Source organism: Equus przewalskii, chromosome 6, assembly GCF_037783145.1.
Source record: "Equus przewalskii isolate Varuska chromosome 6, EquPr2, whole genome shotgun sequence".
In the NCBI taxonomy this organism is placed as follows: Eukaryota; Metazoa; Chordata; class Mammalia; order Perissodactyla; family Equidae; genus Equus; species Equus przewalskii.
The window spans coordinates 34,678,789-34,692,433 of record NC_091836.1 but is presented as its reverse complement, the minus strand read 5'-3'; the positions used below and the strand labels follow the sequence as shown (position 1 = coordinate 34,692,433).

At 35.4% G+C, this 13,645-nt stretch overlaps 1 protein-coding gene across 4 annotated transcripts in view; it reads right to left on the bottom strand.

Moving 5' to 3' along the window:
- Positions 1–5,930: 5,930 nt before the first annotated feature.
- Positions 5,931–13,645, bottom strand: part of CHEK1 (checkpoint kinase 1) — a 34,766-nt gene continuing 27,051 nt past the window's right edge. For 2 of the 4 annotated variants that reach the window (XM_070623385.1, XM_008529338.2), the window contains exons 12-14: positions 12,023–12,124; positions 11,279–11,400; positions 5,931–6,368 (exon numbers count right to left, since the gene is read on the bottom strand). In XM_070623385.1, the coding sequence (XP_070479486.1) occupies positions 11,305–11,400; positions 12,023–12,124 (198 nt within the window). In that variant the 3' untranslated portion in view covers positions 5,931–6,368; positions 11,279–11,304. Of the gene's footprint in view, positions 6,369–10,522; positions 11,401–12,022; positions 12,125–13,645 lie in introns of those variants that run through there. The other 2 variants (XM_008529337.2, XM_008529336.2) reach the window with 1 other exon arrangement.

Here is a 13,645-nt window from a genome sequence, read left to right as displayed (position 1 = left end):
TGAAAGGATGATAGTCAGTAAAACAAAGCCATATGAAAATACAAAGATCTCTAATAAAGACATAGACAAATATATAAACCAACATTATTATAATTTTGGTTTGTAACTCTATTTTCGCACAGGATTTAAAAGACAAATGCATAAAAAAGTAATTATAAATCTATGTCAATGGGTATACAATATACAAAGATGTAATTTGTGACATCAATAAAATAAAATGGGGAAGGGAAAGAGCAAAGCTGAAAAGGACTAGAGCTCTTCTACCCCCAAATTAAGTTGGTATTAATTCTAAATATATTGCTATAACTTTAGGATGGTGGGAACATAAAATGGTCTAGCCACTGGCAAACAATATAGTGGTTCCCCAAAAAACTAAAAAATATCATTACCATATGACCCAGCAATTCTACTTCTAGGTGTATACTCAAAAGAACTGAAAGCAGAGACTCAAATAGATATTTGCACACCCGTGTTCACAGCAGCATTATTCACAATAGCCAATAGGTAGAAACAATCCAAATATCCATCAAAGGATAAATGGATAAACAAAATGTGGTATATAAATACAATGGAATATTATGCAGACTTAAAAAGGAATAAAATCTGATACAGGCTACAATATGGATGAACCTTGAAAACAAATGCTAAGTGAAATGAACCAGACGCAAAAGGACAAATATTGTATGAGTTTACTTATATGAGGGACTAGAAGTATTAAAATTTGTAGAAACGGAAAGTAGAATGATGGGTGCCAGGGATTAGTGGAGATGGGTAATGAGGAGTTATTGTTTAATATGTAGAGAGTTTCATTTTGGGAAGGTGAGAAAGTTCTGGAAATAGATGATGGTGATGACTGTAGAACAATGTGAATGTACTGAATGTCACTGAACTAGACACTTAAGACTGGTTAAAATGATAAATTTTGTTGCATATATTCTACCACAATTTAAAAAATAAAACCCAGCAAGATATATATAGATACAGAGAAGATTAATTCATACAAAAAGGTAAAGACTAGTATAGCTAAAACAATTTTGAAATAAACAAAGTGGAAGGAATCAGTTTACCTGAATTCATATTCTATAGGTATAGTAAACAAGACTGTGAGGTATTATTGGGGAGAGAGACATATTCATCAATGGAACAGAACAGAGAATCCAGAAACAGATCTACAAATACACCCAAGTGATTTTTTACAAAGGTGCCAATTCAATGGAGGAAAGAAAAAGTTTCCAATATTGGAACAACTGGATATTAAGAGGCAAAAAATTTAAACTCGACTTAAGGTTCACACTTTACACAAAAATTAACTAAAAAATGTATCACAGTCTTAAATGTGAAATGACAGATCATAACACTTTTAGAAATAACATAGGAGAAACTCTTCAAGATCTAGGCCTAGACAAAAGATTATTAGACTCTTTGTGTAACAGACCAAAAACATCATCCATAAAAGGAAAAACTGTAATTGGACTTCACTGAAATTAAAAACTTTTGTTGTTTTCAGACCTGTTAAGAAGATGAAAAGGCAAGATACAGAATATATTTGCAAACCACATATTCAACAAAGAACTAGTATCTAGAAGACACAAAGAATTTCCAAAACTCAATATAAAAAAAATACACTTAGAACATGAATGAATGACATGAAGAAATATTTCAGCAGACACACAGGTGGCAAATAAGCACATGAAAATTCAACATCATTAGCCACCAGGAAAATGAGAATTAAAACCACAAGATATTACTACACACCTATCAAACAGAACGGCTAAAATAAAAAATAGTGACAACCCTAAATGCTGGTGAGGATGTGAAGAAACTGGATTACTCATTTATTGATGGTGGAAATATGAAATGGTATACCCACTCTGGAAAAGTTTGGCAGTTTCTTTAAAAACTAAACATGCAACGACCATGAGACTTAGCAGTTGCACTCCTGGGCATTTATCCCAGAGAAATAAGGAATATGTTCACACAAAAACCTATACACAAGTGTTCACAGCAGCTGTACTCCCCATAGCCAAAAAAGTAGAAATAACCAAGATGTCTTTCAACAGGTGAATGGTTAAACAAGCTGTTAGTCATCCATACCATGGACTACTACACAGCAATAAAAAGGGATTAACAACCAGAGTGAATCTCCAGAGAATTACATTGAATAAAAAAAAGCAATCTCAGGGGTCTGGCCTGGTGGTGTAGTAGTTAAGTTTGCATGCTCTGAATTGGTGGCCTGGGGTTTGTGGGTTCGGAGGCCAGGCATAGATCTACACACCACTCATCAAGGTGTGCTGTGGCGGCATCCCACATACAAAATAAAGGAAGACTGGCAGAGATGTTAGCTCAGGGCCAATCTTCCTCACAGAAAACAAACAAACAAAAAAAGCAATCCCAAAAGGTTACAATACTGTACGATTTCATTTATATAACACTTTTATAATGATAAAATTATAGATATAGACTATGGACAGCTATTCTTTGACAAAGGAGCTGAGGGCCTACAATGGAGGAAAGAAAGTCTCTTCAACAAATGGTGCTGGGAAAACTGGACAGCCACATGAAAAAGAATGAAAATCAACCATTCTTTTTCACCATTTACTAAAATAAACTCAAAATGGATCAAAGACCTAAAGATTAGGCCTGAAACAACAAGTCTTCTAGAAGAGAATATCGGCAGTACACTCTTTGACATCAGTTTCAAAAGAATCTTTTCGGACACCATAACCCCTCACATGAGGGAAACAATAGAAAGAATAAACAAATGGGACTTCATCAGACTAAAGAGCTTCTTCAAGGCAAGGGAAAACAGGATTGAAACAAAAAAACAGCCCACTAATTGGGAAAAAATATTCACAAGTTATTTATCTGACAAAGGGTTAATCTCCATAATATACAAAGAACTCACACAACTCAACAATAAAAAATCAAACAACCCAATTACAAAATGGGCAGGGGACATGAACAGACATTTCTCCAAAGAAGATATACGGATGGCCAATAGACACATGAAAAGATGCTCATCATCACTAATTATCAGAGAAATGCAAATCAAAACTACACTAAGATATCACCTTACACCTGTTAGAATGGCAAAAATATCCAAAACCAAGAGTGACAAATGTTGGAGAGGCTGTGGAGAAAAGGGAACCCTCATACACTGTTGGTGGGAATGCAAACTGGTGCAGCCACTATGGAAAACAGTATGGAGATTCCTCAAAAAGTTAAGAATAGAAATACCTTATGACCCAGCCATCCCACTACTGGGTATCTATCCTAAGAACCTGAAATCAGCAATTCCAAAAGTTCCATGCACCCCTATGTTCATCGCAGCATTATTCACAATAGCCAAGTCATGGAACCAACCTCAGTGCCCAGCAACTGAGGATTGGATAAAGAAGATGTGGTGTGTATATATATATATATATATATATATATAATGGAATACTACTCAGCCATAAAAAAGGACAAAGTCGTCCCATTCACAACAACATGGATAGACCTTGAGGGTATTATGTTGAGTGAAATAAGCCAGACAGAGAAAGACGAACTCTGTATGACTCCACTCATAGGTGGTAATTAACACATGGACAAAGAGAACTGATCGGTGGTTGCCAGGGGAAAGGGTGGGGGGAGGGCACTAGGGGTGAAGTAGTGTACCTACAACATGACTAATAATGATGTACAACTGTAATTTCACAAGGATGTTAACTTTCATAACCTTAATTAAAAAACTTAAAAAAAAGGGAAAGACAGAAAAAAAAAATTATAGATATAGAGAATAGATTAGTGGTTCCCAGAGGATGGGAGGGAAGTGAGTATGGCTATAAAAGGGCAACATGAGGGATTCTTGTGGTGATGGAAATGTTCTGTCTTGACTATATCAATGTTGATATTCTGGTTATGCTATCGTTTTACAAGACATTACCATTGGGAGAAACTGGGTAAAGAACACACAGGATCTCTCTGTATTATTTCTCACAACTACATGTGAAGCTACAATTTTCTCAAAAGCATTTATATAGACATATTTACATACACACACATAATATTAAAACACACAACAACAATAGTATATAAACTAGAAAAGCATAAGATTCCTGGATTGTCCAGAAAGAGTACAAGGGGTTAACTTCAGACTTTGATAAGTATGTATACTGTAAATTCTAGAGAACCCCTCCAAAAATAGAAAAGTTTTAGTTTCAAGTTAAGGGAGGAGGAATAAATAAAAAGAAAATACCAAGCAAGACAGAAAAGGTAGAAAACAATATAAATCCAGTGGGACCAAAGTAAGATGGCAGAAATAAATCCAAATATATCAGTAATTACATTGAGTGCAAATGAAATAAGCGCTCCAGTTAAAAGACAAAAATTGTCAGACTGGATTTAAAAAATAATTAAAAGAGGTACATTTTACATATGATTTAGAAAAGTTAAAAGGAAAAGGATAAAAAAGATACGCCATGTAAACATTAACCAAAAGAAAGCTTGTGGAGCTGTAATAACATCAGGCAAAAAGCATTACTATGTCTAGAAAGAGAGTCACTTCTAAATAAATGGTTTAATCACTGAGAAGACATGACAAGTCTGCACCTGTATATAACCTAAGAACAAAACCCCAAAATACATAGGGCAAAATTAATAGAACCATAAAGAGAAATACACAAATTCACAATCATAGTGGATCTTAACTTACTTCTTCAGTAATTCATTGAATAAGCAGCATAGATATAGAAAATTTGAATATGATTACCTGAGTTGATCACGTACATAGAAGTCTGTATCCAATAACTGTATACACCATATTCCTTTTAGGCACAGATGGAATATTTACAAAAATTAACTATATTCTGAACCACCAAGAAAGACTCAACAAATTTCAAAGTACTGAAACAATACAAAGTGTGCTTTATGACCACAATACAATTAAGCTAAAAATCAATAAAAAATATTCATAAAACTATTACCACCCAGCAATTCTACTCCTAGGTATATACCCAAGAGAACTGAAAATGCATGGACACACAAAAATTTGTACAATAATGTTCCCAGCAGCCTTATTCGTAATAGAGAAAAAGTAGAAAAAACCCAGATGTCCACCAACTGATGGATAGATAAACAAAATGTGGTATACACATCCAATTGATTATTCAGCCATAAAAAGGAATGGAGTACTGACACATGCTGCAACATAGATGAACCCTGAAAACATGAAGTAAAAGACACAAAAGGCCACATATTACACAATTCCATTTATGTTAAGTGTCCAGAATAAGCAAATCCATCAGACAGAAAGTAGATTAGTGTTTCCCAGGGGCTGAGGGAGGAATAATGAGGAGTCATTACTAACGACTATGATTTCTTTCTGGGGTGATAAAAATGTTCTGGAATTAGACAGTGGTGATGGTTGCACAACTTTGTGAATATACTAAAAACCACTGAAGGGTACTCTTTAAAGGGTGAATTTTATGATATATAAACTATATCTCAAAAGTTTTTAAATAAAAACAATTCCAAAAGGTCTGGAAATTTAGAAACATAATTCTAAATAATCCATAGGTCAAAAAATAAGTCATAAAAAATTTTTTTAAAAATTTGAGCCATATAACAAAAATACAGCACACGAAAATTTGTGGCAGGAAGTGGTACTCAGAGGGAAATTTATGATTTTAAATGCTTATATGCAACACATATAATTGACACAGGACTGGCATCCTGAACGTATGTATGTAAAGGAAACACAGAGGATAGAGGAAACGTGAAACTGTACCAGTGATATAATCAGCAAACCCAGACTAAAGAAAATTATAGAGTAAACCAGCTAGATTCTTCTACCAATAAACTACAAGAGAAAAAAAACTCAGAAAGGCAGGGCGGGAGGATGAAGTGGGAATTATAGACCAAAAGCAACTTTAGCAACTTAAGACATCAAATTGGTAGTGTGAACTTTATTTGGATCCTGATTCAAAACATACTGTATAAAAAATAAGAATTGAAAATCTGAACACTGAACGGACATCAATTTAGAGCAGTGGGGAAAGGATAACTTTTTCAATAACCAGTGCTGCACTAGATAGTCATATAGGAAAAAAAATGAAACTTGACCTCTACCTCACATTATGCACAACAACCATTTTCACATGGATTGTAGATCTAAACTTGAAAGCTAACGATAAAGCTTTTGGAAGATAATATACCACAAAATCTTCACGATCTTGAAGTAGGGAATGAGTCCTTAAATAGGAAGCAAAAAATGCTAGCCATGGGCCGGCCCCATAGTCAAGTAGCTGAAGTTCTGCATGGTCCACTTCAGCGGCCTGGGTTCGCCAGTCTGGATCCTGGGTGCAGACCTGCTCCACTTATCAGCCATGCTGTGGCAGCAACCCACATACAAAACAGAGGAAGATTGGCACAGATGTTAGTTCAGAGTGAACCTTCCTCACCAAAAAACAAAACAAAACAAACCACTAACCAGAAGAAAGGTCATAATTGGACTACATTAAAATTACCTGCAACACATGTAATTGACAAGGAAACAGTATGCTAAACATACGAAGGACTGAAATCATTAAGAAAAAGAAAAAACAGGGGCTGGCCCCATGGCCGAGTAGTAAAGTTCACACACTCCACTTTGACGGCCCAGGGTTTCGCCAGTTTGGATCCTGGGCGTGGACCTAGCACCGCTCGTCAGGCCATGCTGAGGCGGGTCCCACATAGCAGAGCCAGAAGGACCTACAAGTAGAATATACAACCACATACTGCGGGCCTTTGGGGAAAAGAAGAAAAAAAAAAAACAGATTGGCAACAGATGTTAGCTCAGGGGCCAATCTTTAAATTAAAAAATTAAAAAAAAAATAGAAAAATAAGCAAAAGACCAGAACAAGCACGTTATAAGATATTCAACCTCATTTAAAGTTAAGAACAAGAAAAATTTGGGCCAGCCTGGTGGCGCAGCAGTTAAGTTCACACGTTCCACTTCCATGGCCCGGGGATCACCAGTTCGGATCCCAGGTGTGGACATGGCACCACTTGGCAAGTTATGCTGTGGCAGACATCCCACATATAAAGTAGAGGAAGATGGGCACGGATGTTAGCTCAGGGCCAGTCTTCCTCAGCAAAAAGAGGAGGATTGGCAGCAGTTAGCTCAAGGCTAATCTTCCTCAAAAAAAAGAAAGAAAGAAAGAATCACTGTTAAAAAAAAAGAAAGAAAGAAAAGAAAAGAAAAAGAAAAATTAACACCAAACTGAGATATTACACACCAACAACCTGGCAAAAATTAGACTAACAACATCAAATGTAGGTGAAAACTCAGAATACTAGAAACACATATTCTGTTACTATGAAAATTCTCATACTTTAGTAGATCATTCCAAACTGTTTTTCCAGTAATTCCATATTCTTTTTATATGGCAGTATAAACTGGTACAATCACTTTAGAAAACAACTTGCCATTATTCTACTAAAGCAGAAGATATGCATATCCTAAAACTTAGCAATTCCACTCCGAGGTATATACTCTAAGGTCTACAGAAATTCATGGAAACGCACAAGAATGTCCTTAGCAGGATTGCTAATAATAGCATCAAACTGTAAACAATCCAAATACCCACTAGCAGTAGAATGAGTAAATAATTAGGTCTATTCATAAATGGCATCCTATATCGTAATTAAAATCAATGAATAATACATGTAATAGCACAAATATAAAAAAAAAAATAGAGCATAATTTCATTTACATCAAGTTCAAAAACAGGCAAAACTGAACTATATCACTTAAAGATGCATAAGGTAAGAAAACTAAAGAAAATCAAAGAGCGGATTATTACAAAAGTAAATTTTGTGATTACTTCTCGGGGGAAGAAGTGGGTTTTGATGGGGAAGGGGTACATGGAGTCAGGAAATGATCTTTCTTCAATTGCGTTGTGGTTAGACAGATATTAACTTTACAACTTCTTGTTAAACTGCACGTATTTTATGTATCTATATTTATCTCAACAAACACACAGAACACACGCCACGCTACACACACACACACACACACACACACACACACACACACACACACACACACAGCATGGGTTGACCTTTCCAAAAAGATTTTAGCTTTCCAACAAAATTTTATCTTTGGGTAATAAATTCCTCTTCAGTCTCATTTCTACCCTTTCCAAATTTTCACTGATAAGCAGCTATTACTTTTAATAATGAGAGTAAATACCTTCTCCCAATAGCATAATGAATACTACAGAAAAATTATGGCAGTTTATGTTTATTGAATGCCTATTTGTGCAACAAAGTATTCTACACTCTTGATATACATTAACACATTTAACATTAAAAACAACTCTAAAAGGTAGTTATTATCAGCCTCTTTACAGAAGCAATTGTCAATGTTCACATAATTATAAATGTCAGAGCTAGCCTGTCCAAATCTGAGTTGAACTTTTTCCACCATTCTATACAAATACCAATAGCTGATAAAGTTTGTCTACCATCTATTCACCTTTCCCTTACAATATTCTATGGCATTTTCCTCATCTGATATTTAATTAATTCATTCATTTATTCAACATTCATTCATTTATGCAACAAATATTTATTTAGTACCCACTATATTCCAGGTGCTCTTATATAGAGAGGATACACAAGGGTGAAAAGAAATGACAAAGTCTGAGCTTACATTTTGGTGGGGGAAACAGACAACAAATAATTTCAGGTAGCGATCAGTTCTATGAAGAAAATAGAATAATGTGCTAGTGATTGGGAATAGTAGAACCATTTCGGCTGAGATTTGAATGCTAAGTCAGCTATGCAAACTAGTGGAAGGGGTTCCAGGCAGAAGCAGCTGTGAACGTCAAAGTCCTGAAAAGGAAATAAGACTTGACATAGTCCATGAACAGAAAGAAGGCTGCCCTGCTTGCAGTACAGTGAGTAAATCATGCAGTGCTAGGTCAGGCAGAGCAAAGAATTTAGATTCCATTCTTAATGCAATGGGAAGCCATTAGAGGGTTTTAAGCAAGAAAGTGTCACAGTACAATTTACCTTTTAAAATAATAACTTAGAGACCTATGTAAAAAAAAGGACTGAAGGAGAGAGGATTGGGAAACAGCAAGAGTGGAAGTGGGAAAAGACATTAGTTTTTATTAAGAAATCCAGGGAGAAGATGAAGGAGCTTGAAGTAGAGCGGTAGCAATAAAAATGGAGAGAAGTATTCAGTTTCCAGATATATTTTGAGGGTGGATCAATCAACTGAGTGTCTATTTCTTCATTAACCAACTATTTATTGCACGCTGTAATGTATCAGGCAATGTTGTAGATGCTGGGGATACAGAAATGAATAGGACAGATAGGGTCCTTGACCTCAAGGAGCTTACATATTACATATTCCAATGGGGAAAACAGACACTTAATAGATAAACAAATAAATATATCCTATAATGTCAGATGATAAGTGTTATGATGAAACATAAAGGAAATAGAGTGATAAAGGTGGTGTAATATTTTAGATAAGTCAGAGAAAGATTTTGCATAGGAGGTGACACTTAAGGAAAGACTTAAAATGAAGCACAAGCCACACAAATATTTGGGAGTAAAGTACTCCAGGTAGAGGGAACAGCAAATGAAAAGATCTCGAGATGAGAATGTGCTTACGTTGTCAGGAGAACAGCAGAGCCAATGTGGCTAGAGCAGGATGAGTAAGTAGGAGAGTGGCAGATGAGGCCAAAGAGGTGGCCAGAGGGCAGATCCCATAAAGCCATGTAGGTCACAGAGAAAATTTTGAATTTTGTTTGAAGTGTGATGAAAAGCCATGAGAGTTGACAGTAGGGGAGGGATATCTGATTCACATTTTAGAAGGATCATTCTGACTGCTTTTCTGAACTGTTGAAGGATAAGTAATACAAGAAGGATGATTTCTAGGGCTGGGGAGTTGAATATACCATTTACTGAGATGGGGACACCAGGGAGGAACAGGTTGGAGAACAGGGAGCCAAAGGTGTTTTTGGTCATGAGATCACTATTAGTCAAGTGGAAATACCAGGTACACTGTGGCTATAAAGTCTGGAGCTCAGGAGAGAGGTCAAAGCCAGAGAGAACTTTGTTTTTGAGAGTTACTAATGGCTGAGACTTGTCAAATTCTCAGGAACAAAATTTCTTTCATATTTGAGAATTTACTGACTCAGTTCTTAGGAATTGGTTCAAATTTATTCCTCCTATGGGTATACTACAGTAACACAATTTATCAATATACACTAACAAGTGATAAATTCTAACCATAAAATTTCAGATGTTAGACTTCAGACTAAGATAAGTGATTTTCATAAATTACCAAGAAAAAGAAATATAGGCCCCAACCTAATACATTCAAAAGTTACTGTAAATTTTATTAGAAGGACAAAGTCTGAGTAAATCTAATAGCTAAAGTACCAGGAATTACATCTATTTCTATCATAGTTTCCTTACTTCTCCCTCCTCTTTTCTTCCTTACCACCTAGAAGCTTAGTCACCAATAAGTTCACAGAGTTAACTATTCATTTTCAAAATAGAATTTATTTTTTAATAAAGAATTAAAATATGGCTGTGAAAGTAGAAAATAATATAGAAAAATATTTAAAATGTGCAACAGTAATTTTAGAGTAAAGACAGTTAAGCACTAGAGTTTATGCTCCACTTCTACTCGAAAGACCAACCAGTATTTTATATATTATTAACTACACCAAAAAAAACATACCTTCTTGCAATTTTAATTAATAGTTATAATTCAAAAACAGGTTTATATACCTCATCAGGCCCTTTTGAAAGTATAAGTACAAATCTTGGGGATATATTTTTTGAAGTTGATGTTACTTCATAGACTGATAAATCTACTGTCCAAAAGTCACAAGGACTGTTTTCACTAATTCATCCATATAATTAAATCAACATGGAGGAAATATGTATTTTTTGGAAGAAACTAAATGTTATTTTAAAAACAGGACAAAAATATCATCTTTTATTATGTTGGTATAAAAGCTGGTAAATTCGTGTATCCCCAAAGCTTGGTTTCCACCAGATGGGTCTCAAATTCAGACACTAAACACAGATGAAGAAATATCTAATGAATTCTATCCATCCCTTCCCCAAAGTTTTATTTACAATTAAAATATAGGTATTACTTTTATGAAGAACATACAAACAGAAGTGGAAATTGTTTGGGGAAAACAACTGTTCAGGATCATTTGCAGTTTGCAGAATAGGATAATCTTCTCTAGGAAGAATAATGTCAACATAGCAGCACTATATTCACCAGGAATCCCAGAGCCAATGGGTCTATCATGTGGCAGGAAGCCAAACCTTCTGGCTGCTTACAACATCACTCAGCTTCCCTTTAATCTTCAGGAAGTGTCTCTTGAATTCCAATCCATCACCCTGTATTAGAAATGATACCCAAAAATAATGTCAAAGAAAAAAAAAAGATTAAGCCATAAAATCAAACTTTCTTTAGTGGTAAGCAGAGACAAATATCCTTAGGTAAATCCAGCTACCATTCCCTTCAAGTCTTCTTACGAAGATCAAATATCCTGGTAGAAGACGTAGCTACATAAATAATTCTGACTGGATTTGTGGCCCATCACTATTCCCATCACACTGGGCTCAGAGAGCAGAAGCAATGACATCCTGTCTGTTTCAAGCATTGGTAAAACTATGTTTTAGAAGAATAAATAATGAAAAGAACAAATGTTCACAATATTAAATCAAAAAAACCAAGTTACCACATATTTACAAATGCCATGTATATACAAATATAACACCATTTAAAAAAGTCTCTAAGAGTAGTTCCATATAGTATATGCTATAAGTAGGAGGACTACTATAATGAAATATATCAAAAATAAGTCTGTGTCCTCTCTAGATGATAAGATTAAACTTGATTCTTATTTTCTTCTTTATATGTTTTTGTACTTTTAAAATTTCTACAATGAATATGCAATACTTCTTTAAGAATAGCAAAACAAAGTATTTTTTTTAAAAAATGTGCTCTTCTACATACCTTAGAAAGCCGGAAGTCAACCAAAATCTTCTCATCCATTTCTACCAAATTTACTTTGAAAATCAGTTTATTGTTTCTTCTATCAGTTGTTGATACAGTAACCTAAGTCAATAAAAACAAGATTAAGCTCGATGTGTGGGTAGACAATACTCTAAACAAAAACTATAATCTCAGGTCAATGATACTACTGAAATAAAAATGTGAGAGGCACTTCTACAACAGGAGTAGTGCCAGCTGAAAATCTCACTCGTTCCAGGGACTGTCCGCTGCCAGTGGGTGTGTATGCACCCAACCCAGATCGACCAATAAACGGGATGCAGCCCCATTACCAAAGATTGAGTCAATGTAACTCTTAGCAACAAGATAAATTTACTATTTCAAAAAAATACCACTGAAAGAAGAAAGAGTTGAACAGAATACAAATAGGCTAAGAGGAAAAACAAGATTATAAAAACTTAAAGAAAGAAAAAGAAAGGCCAGATTTGTGGCTAAAAATCTACAGCAGCAATCAGAAAATGGCAAAGGTCTTGAGAGGCCTTTCCTTCCTCTTTCAGTATTTTAGAATATTCCTATGGTCTACAAAGATGCCCAGGCTAGATGAGCGACACAAAAAGAACGGCCCAGCCAACAGCCAGCACCAAGACCCCAACATGGATGAGGCCATCTTGGATCACCAGCCACAGTAAAGCTATCACATGACTACAGCTAGATGAATGAGCTCAAGCAATATTAGAAGATTTACCCAGCTAAACCAAGCTGAAATTACAAAAACATTTGTAGTAATTCTCTCTTCAAGGAATGACTATAAAAATACACAGGTATACCACAATTGTGCAATACTGGTACAACACATCATGTTCTGGGAAAATTAAAGATACGCAACACATCTGAATTAAGCTATTAAACTTCAAAGACAAAGAAAATCTTCAAGGATTCAGGCAGAAAGAGTGAATCAAAAAATGATGTCAATGGAAATGGAGAAGTAAGGAACTCCGAAAGCCCATTAACTCAATAAAAGCAAGAAAAAAAAATTGGCAAAAATTGTCAGAATCGACTTTTTCAGGACACTGGAAACTAAAAGCTTTCAGCAACACAGCACTCATATAAAATGGGTGAGACTCAGTAAGAATAGTGAGCTTTCTAACATTGTAACTTACCCTACTCCCATTCCCCATTCCTCAGCTCAACAGTAGCCTTGAAAGTAACAGTCCGCATTCCAGGTACAGGTACAAGTAGCAGCAGAATAAATCTCATTCGCAAATTGTCTTAAGCTGATCTGGCTCCCCGGAAGATCTGCTCAGAACACTTGTCTTTACTTTGCCTGACTGACTAGAACTCATCTTGTGCTAAAGCTGCCACCTGGGAAGCATTTGTCAAAAACATTTATAGGCAAATACTTTAGCATCTGCTTACTGAGGCAATAGATAACAGTTGGGGCAAACAACAGATTACTCAAAAAAGCTAGAAGGAAAGGTTGGAGAGTAAGATGTTTTGAAAGATAAGGGCTTTGAAAACCTTTTACATATTCCTGGAAATCTAAAAGGCCACATTGTGCACAGCGCAGTGGACATGCTCAGGAAAGATGTGAGAAGGCCATAAGCTCCACCTCTGGCTGACTGTGAG